At 43.8% G+C, this 14,231-nt stretch overlaps 2 protein-coding genes across 4 annotated transcripts in view; both read right to left on the reverse strand.

The window, feature by feature from the left end:
• Positions 1-14,231, reverse strand: part of KIAA1143 (KIAA1143 ortholog) — a 259,367-nt gene that overhangs the window by 243,104 nt on the left and 2,032 nt on the right. The window lies entirely within an intron of this gene.
• Positions 1-14,231, reverse strand: part of CDCP1 (CUB domain containing protein 1) — a 29,122-nt gene that overhangs the window by 12,884 nt on the left and 2,007 nt on the right. Inside the window, exons 1-3 of one of the 3 annotated variants that reach the window (XM_064444069.1) lie at positions 8,896-9,081; positions 3,354-3,557; positions 1,672-2,028 (exon numbers count right to left, since the gene is read on the reverse strand). In XM_064444069.1, the coding sequence (XP_064300139.1) occupies positions 1,672-2,028; positions 3,354-3,513 (517 nt within the window). In that variant the 5' untranslated portion in view covers positions 3,514-3,557; positions 8,896-9,081. Of the gene's footprint in view, positions 1-1,671; positions 2,029-3,353; positions 3,558-8,891; positions 9,082-14,231 lie in introns of those variants that run through there. The other 2 variants (XM_064444070.1, XM_064444067.1) reach the window with 2 other exon arrangements.

Raw genomic sequence — 14,231 nt, forward strand, 5'->3', positions numbered from 1 at the left:
AAAGAGCCTCATGTGCCTTCCAGGCACTGATTCTCCTTTCCCACCTTCCTCTTCCTCTCCTGAAGAGAAGCATTACTTTGAGAGTCCAACAAGTTAAGGGAAAGGCTGTGGTTGTTATTTGCCTTTGTAAAGCCTTTGAAACCATTCTTCTAGAGAAGCTGGCATCTCATGGCTTAGACAGGTGCACTCTTAGCTGGGTAAAAAACTGTCTGGATGGCCAAGCCCAGAGAGTTGTGGTGAACCGAATTAAATCCAGTTGGTGACTGGTCACAAGCGGTGTTCCCCAGGGCTCAGTTTTGGGGCCAGTCTTGTTTAATATCTTTATCAATGATCTGGATGAGGAGATTGACACTCCTGCACAACTTGGTGTTGTCTGCAAACTTACTGAGGGCACACTCAATCTGCTCAAGGGTAGGAAGGCTCTGCAGTAGGATCTGGACAGGCTAGATTAATGGGCCGAGGTCAACTGTATGAGACTTGACAAGGCCAAGTGCCAGGTCCTGCACTTGGGTCACAACAACTCCAGGCAATGCTACAGGCTTGAGGAAGAGTGGCTAGAAAGCTGCCCGGCGGAGAAGGACCTGGGGGTGCTGGTTGACAGCTGGGTGAACATGAGCCAGCAGTGTGCCCATGTGGCCAGGAAGGCCAACAGCATCTTGGCTTGTAAGAGGAACACTGTGGCCAGCAGGAGTAGGGGAGTGATCGTGCCCCTGTACTTGGCATGGTGAGGCCGCACCTCAAATGCTGTGTTCAATTTTGGGCCCTTTGGTACAAGTAAGACATCGAGGTGCTGGAGCGTGTCCAGAGAAGGGCAACGAAACTGGTGAAGGGTCTGGAGAACAAGTCTTGTGAGTAGTGGCTGAGGGAACGGGGGTTGTTTTGCCTGGAGAAGAGAAGGCTGAGGGGGGACCTCATTGTTCTCTACAACTACCTGAAAGGAGGTTGTATTGAGGTGGGTGTTGGTCTCTTCTCCCAAGTTACTAGCAATAGAATGAGAGGAAATGGCTTCAAGTTGCATCAGGGGAGGTTTAGATTGGATATTAGGAAAAATTTCTTTACTGCAAGAGTGGCCAGGCACTAGAAGAGGCTGCCCAGAGAGGTGGTGGAGTCACCATCCCTAGAGGTGTTCAAAAAAAATGTGTAGATGTGGCACTTCAGGACATGGTTTAGGAGGCATGGTGGTGTTGGGTTGGCAGTTGGAATTGATGATCCTAGAGGTCTCTTCCAACCTTAATGATTCTAAAGAAGCTTTATTTAAAAATAAACAAACCCAATAACACACTGCAACCAGTAAATAACTCTCTTGGCTCATTCTAATTATGCTATCTAGTCTCACCTACCTGAAAAAAGTCAAACACAGAGTAGGTATGTTTAAGTTTTAGGAAAGTTAAAGCAATTGAAAAAGAATAACATGCACCAAAAGCAGCTTCACAGTTATTAAGTTAACCAATTATTAAGTTAACCAATCAAACTAAGATATTTTGACACTGGAAGAGCAACAGCTACCAAACTAAAAACTACACAACAGCAGCTTTTAGGAAAGACAATGTGGAAAGGAATTAGGGGTATCAGCACCAAAACTAGAAGGTTACCTGAGAAGAAATGTTCAAAGAATTGTGCTGCAATCTGCATGAGGCAATTACAGATGAGGAAACACTACTCCATACTTACGTTTTATGGAAGCCCTGTTAGTTATGTTGAAGCCTGCGGTGGTGAGAGGCGAGTCCCACGGGAGGTACAGAGACATGATGCCTCCTCCCAGTAGCTTGATGCGAGACACTGAGCCATTCCTGCAGAAGGTGCCAATGTTGACTGTGGCCATATCAATACAGCTGTTGATGTTGTAGCTAATGGAATCTGGGCACATCTCTCCTGGTTTGATTTGTCTTAGCCACGGTGTAGAAAATTTCAGTTCAAGTCCAGCCTTTGTACTCGCCTTCACATCCCAGATGAAAGTCCTGTTAAGGCGAGGCAGCCCCGGTGGGTAGAGATGGACATCTCCAAAAGGACACGGACCCGACATACAGTCTAAATGCAGAGAGAGAACAGCTGTGATACACTATGGAAGGCACTCAAGTACACAAGGAATTTGACACTCTCTGCTTCATTGCTTTTTTAACAATTTTTAGGTTGCACTGTACTTTTGTATGTATTAAAAGACAGTCCTATAACATGGTCACGTACTATCTCTAAACAGAACTCCTAGCCCATACGGGAGACAGGATAAACCTGCTTTAGTCAGGCTGACTAATGGAGGCGATTCATTGTAGTATTCCCGCCTTGTTTGCTGAAGAATTTAGAAAGTATTTACTGAACAGGGTAGAGAGCTGAATAAGCAGAAGGGTGAAATTCAACATCAGGAGAGCTGGAAATCATGGATCTAGAGAGCAGATTTTGTTACATCTCACTCTGAAGATTCCTGGCAAAACTTTAATCTTTATTTCCCACTCCTTGCTATGAACTGTATCTTCTGTTCCTTGGTATCCTGATGAATAACCTGGGGCCCAGATTTTGCAGAATTGATTAGTAACTACTGCCACTGCAGGATTCTGGGGAGAACATAGAAAACTTATCTGAAAAATCTAGATTGCTGGTATTTCAAGCTGGACACTAAAAATAAGCATACTGTAATCTATGTCTAGGCTCCAACTTAAAAGAAGAAATATCACAAGTGCATCTTACAAATATATAATGAAATATTGTGAACATCACTATTTGCATGAACCATATGAACAAAACTCCAAAACATGAAGAGAACTATCCTTGAACACCACCCCAAAAATAGCAAGGATGTTACCAAAGACTGAATGCACAATGAAGTTTGGGATCTTGTTGAGAAGTAGCACGTGTTCATGCCGTTAAGAGTACATTAACATACATACACCAGGGATAACATTCAAAGCAAATGAAGGTTTAGTTCCAACACTTCCAAACTTTCAGTTTCTTGACTTTAATAATGTTCATTAAATATAATTAAACACTTGTATGTCTTCAATTTTTCTGTTGCCCTTATAGATGCAGTCAAGCTGTTCAACGAATAATGCAGGTGATATATCATTACCAGTGCTCAGAGGCTTTGGAAAGGAAAAAAGTATCTTTGGTGGATTTACAAACTGTGGGAGAAGGGAAGGCAGCAAGGAACTGATGCAACAAACTATCATTTAATTGTTTCTGAAACAGCCAAGTTAACATTAATTCTGCCAGCCATAATACTTCCATAACTTCCATAGTTTCAGATTTCTTCTTACCCAAGATTATAGGGGATACCTTAATACAGTAACAGGAAGACGACGTATGTGGTTTTACTGGAAGAAAGTTACTGTTGGGGGAAAAGTTAAAAAACTGTATCTTACCAATATTTTTCTGAATTTCCATGATGAAATACTTCTCTGGATTACTACAAGTGAAGGTAAAAGTAATGTTCTCCCCAGGCTTTATCTTGAGTTCAGTCCTGATGACATTTTTAACACGAATTTCACAGCTTCGTGAAACACCGGGTCTCAGCGTAATCATAACCGTGATGTTGTCCACCGTACGAAGAGAGATCGTAAAGGAAGCTAAAAGAAAATCAAGTAAACGTGTTTTGATACTAGCATGTACGAGCTCTACCAAATGCAGGAGCAGTCCTTGCAGGAAATACTAAAGCCACAGAATAAACTGCTTGTTGAATAATAATCCTATATTTAATTGGTAGCAATTTATCAATAAATGGATGAAATTTGACTGTCTTATAAAAACATACCTGCAATATAAGACACCAAGAGCACCAACTGGACAATCAGGAAGACTACAAAAGTTATTAGCATCAGTTTGATGCTTAGCAAAGATTGAGCCCAGCCCCAGCTGAAGTGAGTAAAGTTTGCATTGAAGTCAACTGTAACCCAGCACCAGGCAAAAATAATAGAATCATTAAGGCTGGAAAACTTCTAAGATCATCAAGTCCAACCATCAACCCAACACCACTATGCCTCCTAAATAATGTCCCAAAGTGCCGCGTCTACACGTTTTTGAACGCCTCCAGGGATGGTGACTCCACCACCCTCTGGGCAGCCTGTTCCAGTGCCTGGCCACTCTTGTGGTAAATAAATTTTTCCTAATATCCAATCTAAACCTCCCCTGATGCAACTTGAGGCAATTTCCTCTCATTCTATCAGAAACATGCCAATGCAATGTGGTGTTCCTGGACAGATTTTTGTAGCTACAATCCTGTTTTGGTTCTCTTCTTCAGAGAAGTGGAGTAATTCAAGCCATCCCTACAGCTCCTCTCTCATGCCTGAGCCAACTTTTCTGAAAGCTACACCTATGCAGCCGTTCTTCAGCTTAGGTAATTTAAGAAAGAGGTCCTTTTCATACTCCTTCTCACAAGGGAAAGCCCACGCCACTTTTCCAGCAGAAATCTGAGGACAAGTCAGTTAGCAAGTTTTCTGCCACTTGTTTTCACTACCCTCCCTTCATTATTTCACCGTACAGAAGATATAATCAGTATCTACAGCACTTGTGCTTTTAGTGTTTATGGGAAAAAAGCCCATGTATATATTTTTTAAAAATATCTAGAAATAAAGGTACCCCAAGTTCTGTTCAAAATGTCTGTTCCTTGAGTGGGACATCACACAGGGCTGCACAAAGCTCTGCCCATATGCCAGGCTGGGAATCCTCTTGCTCATTAGCCCCTAGCAAACTGGGCAGTGCAGCACCCCAGGAGAGCCCTTGCAGTCATTCCCACCGCCAGGCAGTGGGCCAGGAAGGTGTGAGAGAACAGCTGGCCAAGAAATGCACATCTGCAGGGCACCCCAGGCTCTATTCAACTGCTTACCATCTTTTGAGCACCTAAACATCCAACCTGGCCCATGCCAGCTGCCATCACCATGGTGGTTGTGAAGAGGCTGGCTGAAGCCTAGAGACCCAGGGGGTCACCTGCCAAGGGTTGTGGGGAGCAGGGCCAAGTACATCTTGGGAACCCTTGATCAGCAGAGCCCTCTCCTAGCAGATGGGCACACCAGACACCCTCAACCAACCTACCCATCCAACCCAAAACTTCAGCCGTTGCAGCTGCAGAGAGAAGTGTACAGCACACAAACCCCACCTGTCCTATTTTTAAACCTTCCTTTTAAAATCTTCTGGTTTTTACAGCATGGTTTTGCAGGGCCTGACTTCTATTGCAATGTTTTGCAAAAGCCCTGGGGATTGATCAGTCGGCACAGGCTGTTGTACTTCCCTGATGCTGGGAACATTGCAGCTCCAGGTTTGCAAAATCTCACTGCTAGGGGGAGAAGGGCAGCAGAGGGTAGTCAAAGAGATACCCCATCATACTTTTATCTTAGTTTGCTGGCCTTGAGCCTTTTTCCAGGCTTTCAAGGTTTTCTACACAGTCTTGAAGTCAAAAGACTTAACAAGCCCTTGAAACTGCCTTACTTATTTGCCACCAGGATCAAAGGCTTTAAATGAAAACCTCAAACACCACGAGGCTTGCCAAATTTCTGCACGTACTTGTAATGATGATTTTACCAATCCTCTATACCATTGGTAAGAACCTCATCACCTAGTAACTTTCCTACAGCTTTTAAGTGATGGGACAGCCCTATGCCCTGAGCATCTATACTGAATTCCCTCACCTCTTCCAATGGCTGGCACTACTTATCTGCACTTCTGCTTCAGAAATGCTTTTGCAGAGGTTTCCAATCTGGGTTTTCCTGGTGGGGGGGGAAGATGACCATAGAGGCTAGGAACTGCCTTGTGCAATGACCTTTCACACACATGGGACAATTGCAGGGGCAACATCCGTGGGGTGGGGAAAGTCAAGAGTGAAACAAAGCCAGCAGCCAGAGCAGCTGCTCCTCATGCTTCAGGAAGAAGTAGTTTTCAGAAGAGAAAGTGGAACAACTATTTCCAGCCTAGCCCAGAGTTTCGTTTTGCACACCACTGGACACTTTTGTGTTTCATAAGGGTTTATTATTATTATTTAATCATGCTTAGTGCACAAAATATCCTTTGACCCTAGTGTTCATTTTTCTGATGTTTATGTCATCCAGATATGAAGTATAATAGCATAAATACCAATAATTTATAGCTACAGACGAAAGCGACTTATTTCTTGCATATGGTAATTGTCACACTTGTCTACAGTTTATAAGAAATGACTGAAAAGTGTGTCCCTCACTTTCTTGTCAAACTGTTATCACTGTTCCTTTCCCCATCCCTAGGACAGCACAACTACACAGCCATCCTGGCAGGACAGAGAAACACACCAGGGCCACTAACAGCCAGCACTTCTGCACCAAATGCTTGGGCATGGCTCCAAGATGATTTTTAGTCATGAAGATTAAGTTTAAGCATAACCTTAAGCATGTGACTGGCTTTAAAACAAAGCAAGTACACACCCTGAGCTGAAACCAAAAAGCAGACATTTTGAATGACATTTTGAAATAACAGAGTAAATGTTTCCTACGAAGGTCAAAAGAAAGCATCATCTTCCCCAGCCCTTGAAAGACCTGAGTTCTGCTGACTGGGTTTTTTGCCCCCCAGTCCCTTTCCAGACTTTATGACCACGTTGTAATTCATTTGATCTCCCTGCAAGAAAGACGACACTAGGCAACAGCAGGTGAGACAAGGCTCCTGCCTGGAGTGGTACAAGCACACAGCAGCACAGCACACAGGAGAGACTGACCTTGCTCTCAACTGCAGGAAAAAGGCATGCAGATATGGACGTAATAAAGCAATGTTGTCTCTAGTTTCCATCAAGCCTCATGAAACTCCACATATAATCATTTTGGTCAAAGAAATAAGAGCACAGTGCTGTAGTGACAACAGCAGCCAGCTGCTAGTGATGTGCTATCAAATCTCATTTTCATAGGAAAAATGAAAAAAATAATAATGCAGTAAGTATATCCAGAGATCTCAAAGTCCCTAAAAATTACTAAATGGCTAAAACCCCCAAACAGTAGCCACACACACACAAAGCACATTAGAGAGACTACTTAAAATCACCTTTATTGCAGAGCCTTTTAGACATGAGTGAATCTCTCTGTGACTCACATGGATCTGTCACTGTCTATGATTCCTACTGCAGGCCTCTATTAGGATTACCAGAAACTGTACACATTTCTTGTAAAGGAATTCCTATGTCTCATTAATGCTGCACAGGGATGACACACAGGATATCCAAACCAACAAGAGGAAGCACTGCCAAGATGGATCTAGTCTCTGCCTACACAACAATGAAATCGTTGGGCTGGAAGATGTCAGAGGTGAAGCCTCCAGTCCTGAGCTAGTTCACAGGCTGACATAAACATCTGATGTCACCCTAAATTTTGTTCCTCTAGGCGATTTCAGTTTTGCAGCCTCTCTTGGCTACTTCAAATGCCCCAATCTTAATTTGCATCTTCCCTGCCATGACTGGATTTCGCTACTGCTCATCCTTGTTTAAGACTGCTCCTTCACGACAGTTCTCGTCACAGCATCCCTTTATCACTCAGTAATGCTCCTCTCTGCACAAATGCACCTTGGCTAGCTTTTTCTCAACAGTATGATTTTTTCCAAACCTTTCATCAATTTTATTGCTCAGAGCTCTCTAACTTGAGTTAGAAACAAACTGCATAGTGTAAAACAAGTTGGATTACTCCTCAGAGTTTAGACTAAATTTAATCTACTGTGGTAGCACCTGATGCTAATCCCCTAGTATTTTTTAATATGTATATATAAATGTGAAAAGGATATTTTTCCTGTACAAGAGAGGGGTGGAATGTAGAAAACAGAGGGACAGAGAGCATACATATGTACAAGGGAAGGACTTGGCAGGACAGAAATTTTTATGGCTATGTCCAGTGCCTTGCTAAACAAAGCAGGAGCGAGAACAAAGTCCAACTAGCTTTGGCTAGAGGGCTGTGTTTTATTGCAGCAATTTATCCATAAGGATCTATAGATTGTTTTATGACTTCACTGGATGGATTAAAACAATCAAAAAACCCCAGACAGACCAAGAAACAAAAGCCCACAAGAGTCCCCAACAAAAAGAAATCCCAGATATTTATATATCTCAAAATAACGTACAAAAACTGTTTGTTTGCTTATTCTGGGTAAATGGTGGGCTTGTTCGACTTAAGCCATTTTTAATAAAAACCAGTTGGATGGGGCTGACTCAGACACCATTCACAAGCCAGCCGCAGAAGACGAGTAGAAGCAATGCTCACTCCGGATATGAAGTACCTGGATCCAAAAATCCTGTTCTGCCCGAGGGGGTTCTAAACCCACACAACCAACACACCTCTCCAGAGAACGGGCTCATCAACCACAGTGCTTCATGCCACCGCCCTGGGACACAGATAGCACTGCAGTGCTGTTTGCCTCTACAGCTTAGTAGGCTCTCCTGGAAAGCTCGCTGCCTCTTCTGAGCCCGTGCAGTGATGCTGGCCCACAGGCACGCTTGTAGCCTGCTGAGATTGTTCCACAACACAATCTACTGCAAAGGTCATGGCAAGATGGTGGGAAGCAAGAAGTACGATTCAATAACACAGTGACCTCACCATAAGCTGAACGATTTCAGTTTCAAGCTGTATGAACTCCTGCTGCTGATCTAATGGACAACCTTGGTGAAGAGACAGAAGCATTGGTAGGACACATTCAGAGAAATCCATCCAAAACACCCTTTGCCTAGCAAGAGGACCTCAAGGCTGTCTCCTGTGCGACTGGGACTGCAGGCTCCAGCTCCCACATACCAAGCAAATACCCAAAGGGCTCAGCTGAAAGAGATGCACTAATGCTACACCTGACCATCCATTTCCCCATCACCTCTAACACAATTTGTTGCACAGTTGACTCAAATTTGCCGACAACAGGTCAAAGAATATTTCAAAGAGTAAAAGTCTCACTGCTTTGCCGACTCTAACATTTTGTACCTGCCTTATGGAATCTTTCTTTGTCAAATTGAGTCCAACTCTCCAGTTTAACCACAGCAGTGCCCACACATCATCGTCTCCTGCAGTTCCACCTGCAATGTCCATCCAGGTAATTGCCTTCACATTCTTTAAGCAAAGTTAATCAGGGACCCAGACACCATTTATACCCTTCTCACCTACTAAATGGTGCTGTGAGCAGCAAATGAAGATCACAAGCACAAATGACAGCCAATCCTGCTTGCTGCAAGCTGCTGAAATCCTGTTGGACTTTTATAAAGCAAACAGGTTTCCTGTTTACATTTTAAACGTAAACTAACTACTGTCTACATTGCTCAATGATCTCCTTATATTTGGACTTGTCTTCCAATACAGTGAGACCACATTTGGAGTACTGTGTCCAGTTTGGGGCCCCCCAGTTTAAGAAGGAGGTAGAACTGCTTGAGCAAGTCAGTGGAGATCTACGAAGATGATCAGGGAACCGGAGCATCTCCCTTATGAGGAAAGGCTGAGAGACTTGGGTTTGTTCAGCCTCGAGAAGAGAAGACTGAGGGGGGATTTCATCAATACCTACAAATATCAAAAGGGTGGGTGTCAGGACAGTGGGACTGGACTCTTTTCATTAGTGCCCAGCGACAGGACAAGGGGCAATGGGCTCAAGTTGGAACACAGGAAGTTCCAGCTAAACATGAGAAAACACTTCTTTCCTGTGAGGGTGACAGAGCAGTGGAATAGGCTGCCCAGAGAGGTTGTGGAATCTCCTTCCCTGGAGACATTCAAAACCCACCTGGATGCACTCCTGTGCCCCCTCCTCTAGGCGCGCCTGCTCAAGCAGGAGGGTTGGACAAGATGATCTCCAGAGGTCCCTTCCAACCCCTGCCATTCCGTGATACCATGCTTGCTTGGGATATGAGGTCCATATTTTGTGAAAGGATTACTTTCAGGAAATTGCCCATAAAATTAAAGCTTAAAATCTGCAAAGCTTGTAAACACTTACAGATAGATGCTGTCAATGGCTATTATGCTAGGGTAACCACCCACATCTCAGGAGAGGGCACCTGGAGGAGAATATCCATTCCTCAGCCACCACAGTACAGGCTCCTAATCTTCACTGACGGTTTAAACTGATGGCCCGGATGGGGATACAAAGCAGGCGAGATGTCACACATGCAGTTCCCCTCCTCATGAGGGAGGAAGGGTGGACACTTTTGTAGTAGTGATGTTACAAGCGATCCCAGAACAATTCTCCAGAGAAGGTCTGTCAGTACCCCAGGCCAAGAAGGTTGCTCACTCAAAAGTCATGAACTCATTAACTTAATTTGTAATGCCTCAAAGGAATAAAGTACCTTCAGTTTATCAATAACTTTAAAAAACCCCTAATTATAAATTTCAGTACTTCTACCACTTTATTTGGAACCTTTTTAGAAGGATAATTAAGACACTTATATGTAAGCAACACTTAAAAGAAGCTTTTTTCACCAAAAGTAGGGGGAAAAAAACACTTTGGGAGTTGGCAAGTGTAGCCGTAATTAGAGAAGGAAGAACATTGACTCTAGGCTGCCATCTTTATTTTATTATTATTTTACAGATACAAAGTTTTGTTGCATCTGTAGAAGTGAGACGCAGAGTTCAGTGAATGCCGTCTGCAAGCTGACCGCCAACTTGCGTACAACATACAAAATGCACGATACGTAAGCCTGTGCAACTTGACAAGAAAATGTTGCACTGGCACAAGGAACACCAAGACAACATGCAAGTCATTGCAGGAGCCTGTCCTGATCAAAGGGGTGTTTTCTTGCATAGTTTATCCCCACCTTCATGTAAGCCAGCAAGAGGACAGTATCTTGGAGCATGTCTGAGCAGCTCTTCGGTCTTGGCTCTGGTTAATGAAGGTAGAAAAGCGTGTTTCACAATCAGTGGTCCCTCCCATGCCAAATATCCTGCCAACAGTTCTTCGCCTCTCACTTCTGAGAAACTCCCGATCATCCCTGTTCACCCCCTCACAGTTCGCTGTCTCCATCCACTAATCTCCCAGCTCCACCCACAGACCCAGAGAGCCAGGGCCAACTCTGAAATGCCAGTGCCATTGTACCTCTCAAAGTAAGCGTTTGCTCTGACAGCAAGTAGCCATGCTCACTTTCTTCCACAAGAAATCAAAAGGCACAATTCGAAGCAGGCTGTCCCATAGCACCCTTGACAATGGTTGTGAAAAGCTGTCCAATGGAACAGGCACAGGGAAGACTTTTACCCCCACTATATGAAATAGGTAGAAAAAAAGAATAATCTATTTTCGCACAGTACTGGCTGCCCAGGCACTCAGAAGCACACAAGACCTTACTAAAATAGGTGAGATGCACATCTACCAGATGTTATGGCATGATTCTTCAGCTGGCTCTTCCTGAAGGTCTCCTAGGAGGTCCCATCAATACTATTGACATTGGGCAGGTTCTGCTACAGGCCGCAAACCCTCACCTCTGTCACCAGCTAATACAGAAACAGAAGATTTTGCTCTGACATAACAGCCAGCAGTCAAAGTGCAACACAACCCACGTCCTTTCCTTTATGCCCTGCTGGCGCAAGTAGACACTGAGCAAGAGGAATCTGCGTGGTCACACCTCCATCAGATTAGACAAGCCTTTGAGTTGAGGGATGGTGACCAGACTCCATCAGCTGAATCCTACTAAGAGACCACCAGAAGTCACCAGGTGCTCTAAGGAACGGGTTAATGGTTTGGCTCCAACCAATCAACCCACACAGCAGTGGGTGTGGTGCCCGCTCTAGAGCTGGTCCTGGCCAGTCATCAGTGTTTAGCCATCAGCAATTACAAAAAGCAAATTAAAATTGAATCAATACAGTGGAACTGGTGAAGAAGTAAAAAAAAAAAAAAAAGAAGAGTTAGCCACCTATGATCTAGACTCATTTATAAACACATTGTATCCCTGTTACCCATAGCTGTAGCAGTCAACACAGGTATGGCCAAAAGCATCTTGACTTTGTTCTCAGCGAAGGATGTCTCCTCATGATATTTCTAGTATGAAATAGTTCTGGAATGAACTAAGTGCAAAGTTATTCAGCCTCTACCTAAGACTGAGGTTTTGGCAGATGTGGATTCCAAAGCTTTTTATTTAATTTAACCTATATACACGTGTAAGTATCAATTAAGCTCGGCGATAAGGTCTATACCAATAAACCAAGTCCCAGCAATATTTATTTGTGAAAGCACTGCTGCTACATATTTAACAAAGCCAGAACTACTTTTTTCCAGTAGCTTTCCTCCTTTCTTTTCTATCCAAAATTATTTATAGATTAGATTAATTCATTTAAGTAATTAACAAGCCTGAACACAACTGACCCAAAGGATACTTGATATCAGGTAGGGTTCTTCCCTTATTTCATAAACCAAGCCCTGATTTCTGTGTAGAAGCTCCTATTACAGTGTAGGGAGACAATGCACACAAGTCAGTAAAATTGAGAGAAGGACAATCTTCTAGCTAATGAGTAATTTCCTCCATGCTGCAGGTTCACAGTTGTCCTCTGGACATGAGCTTCAGCAGCCTCCAACCCTTCCATCCCCTCCTTCTCCCCTGGCCGTCCTTTGAGCCCATGCCAAAAAAAAAAAAATCCTTTCCAGCCTACTCCCCTTTATTTTTTTGGCTGATGAGCCACCGCAGCTCATCTAATGACAACCCCAGGCACAAAAGACTCACCAGCCACCTAAAGAGCCAGCCTCAGGAGCTGGCCCACCACATTACGTTTCTTTTCTCCTGGGCCACTTCTTAGACAAATGACTGCTATTTGTTGGTGTTTTCAGTTTTGTGTATGAGTAACCCCATGACCAAGAGTATGGCCGTTGGAGAAACTTCATTCACACGTGACTTCAGAGACCATGACCTAACTGAGGATCTCTGCTGGGGGCACTCGAACTGGTGGTTGTTAGTGCTGCTATGGACAAGAGCTTCTTTTCAGTATATTAACACTCAAATTTTCAAGCCCCCAGCACCTCAGTTCCCCACACGGGCCTTCACATTACCTCTGCATTCTTTCAGATTTTAAAAAGACAAACAAATGAAAAAAATTCACAAACACCTGTTAAAAACAAACATCTCTATTCCCCAAAAATCTGGAACTGAGAAAAAAATTAAATCTATGTCCTGGTGGAAAATTTAAGGTAGTAGCACCAGAACTGGGACACAAATAAATTCACTCCACGTGTTATTTTCTAGAGAGTAAAAACTAAGCATTCCAGACTGATAATGGCATGAGGCAAGCAGAGAAAAAAAAAAGTACAACCGAATACTCATACACATTAGTTGTAGTCTTAAAAGGAGAGGTCTCACTCTAGTGAGTGAATCAGAATGGAAATAATCCAGCTTCTCCTGACTTTCAGAAGAACACAAACAGGCCAGTTATTTATATTCTGTCAGAACACCAGAAAGACCCTGCTAACAGCTGGGGGGGGGGTTGTTTTAGGGTTTTTTGGGATTCTTTTTTGCTTTAGTTTTTGTGCAGTTTTTTGGGTTGGTTGTTTTATTATTATTATTTTATTTAAACTACATAGGGGTGTAAGGGAAAAACTTAACCTGAACTATCTTGGATTTTCAGGACAAACCTTTGCACAAGAAAATGTTCCAACTATAGTTTTGGCTGCACAACAACAAGAGCAACTCTCACTGGGATGAAGGACACACCAGGCACATGACATCTACCAACAAAGCTGGGAAGGCACCATTCCCCTCTCTGGCCCTGATCACACCACCACAACCTTCAGCCTGCCAACCCACACCACTAATGCAGCTGACACCAAGTCACCTCTTTTTTGGAGGGGTCTGCACAGAGGAGGAAGGCACAGAGTTAGAGATTGACAGGGCGACAGAGGACTTGGCACATAGGAGCAGTGGTGCTTGTACAGGAGAGGGACAATCAGGCAGAAGCATGCAGCTGGTAAGGGAGGGACTAACGGAGGTAGAAGGGGGACCACCAAGAGTGGCAGGAAACCCTTGGGTCTACCAGGTGTTTTGAGCCACTTCACTGTTACTTTGTTTTACAAAGCAATTTCATGGCTTGCCTGAGGGCAAGGTCATTGGCTGGTGAGGACTCTCTCCCCAGTTCCTCTAGATGAAGCTAAGAAAGCCCCAGACCATACAGACATCCTGTTTGTAGATAAGGTTTGCACAATAAGGATGGACTAGACATTCTTCAAGAGACTCACTATTTCCTGCACCTTCTCCCCTGGTTTGGTTTTGCCACCTTCCTGACAAGAGCTGTTATAGTGACATGCAAAGCAGACTTGCTTGGCTCCCCACGGAGACAGCCTGCACCCACAGCCACCACAGAGCCGATATG

Source organism: Phalacrocorax carbo, chromosome 2, assembly GCF_963921805.1.
Source record: "Phalacrocorax carbo chromosome 2, bPhaCar2.1, whole genome shotgun sequence".
Classification (NCBI taxonomy): domain Eukaryota; kingdom Metazoa; phylum Chordata; class Aves; order Suliformes; family Phalacrocoracidae; genus Phalacrocorax; species Phalacrocorax carbo.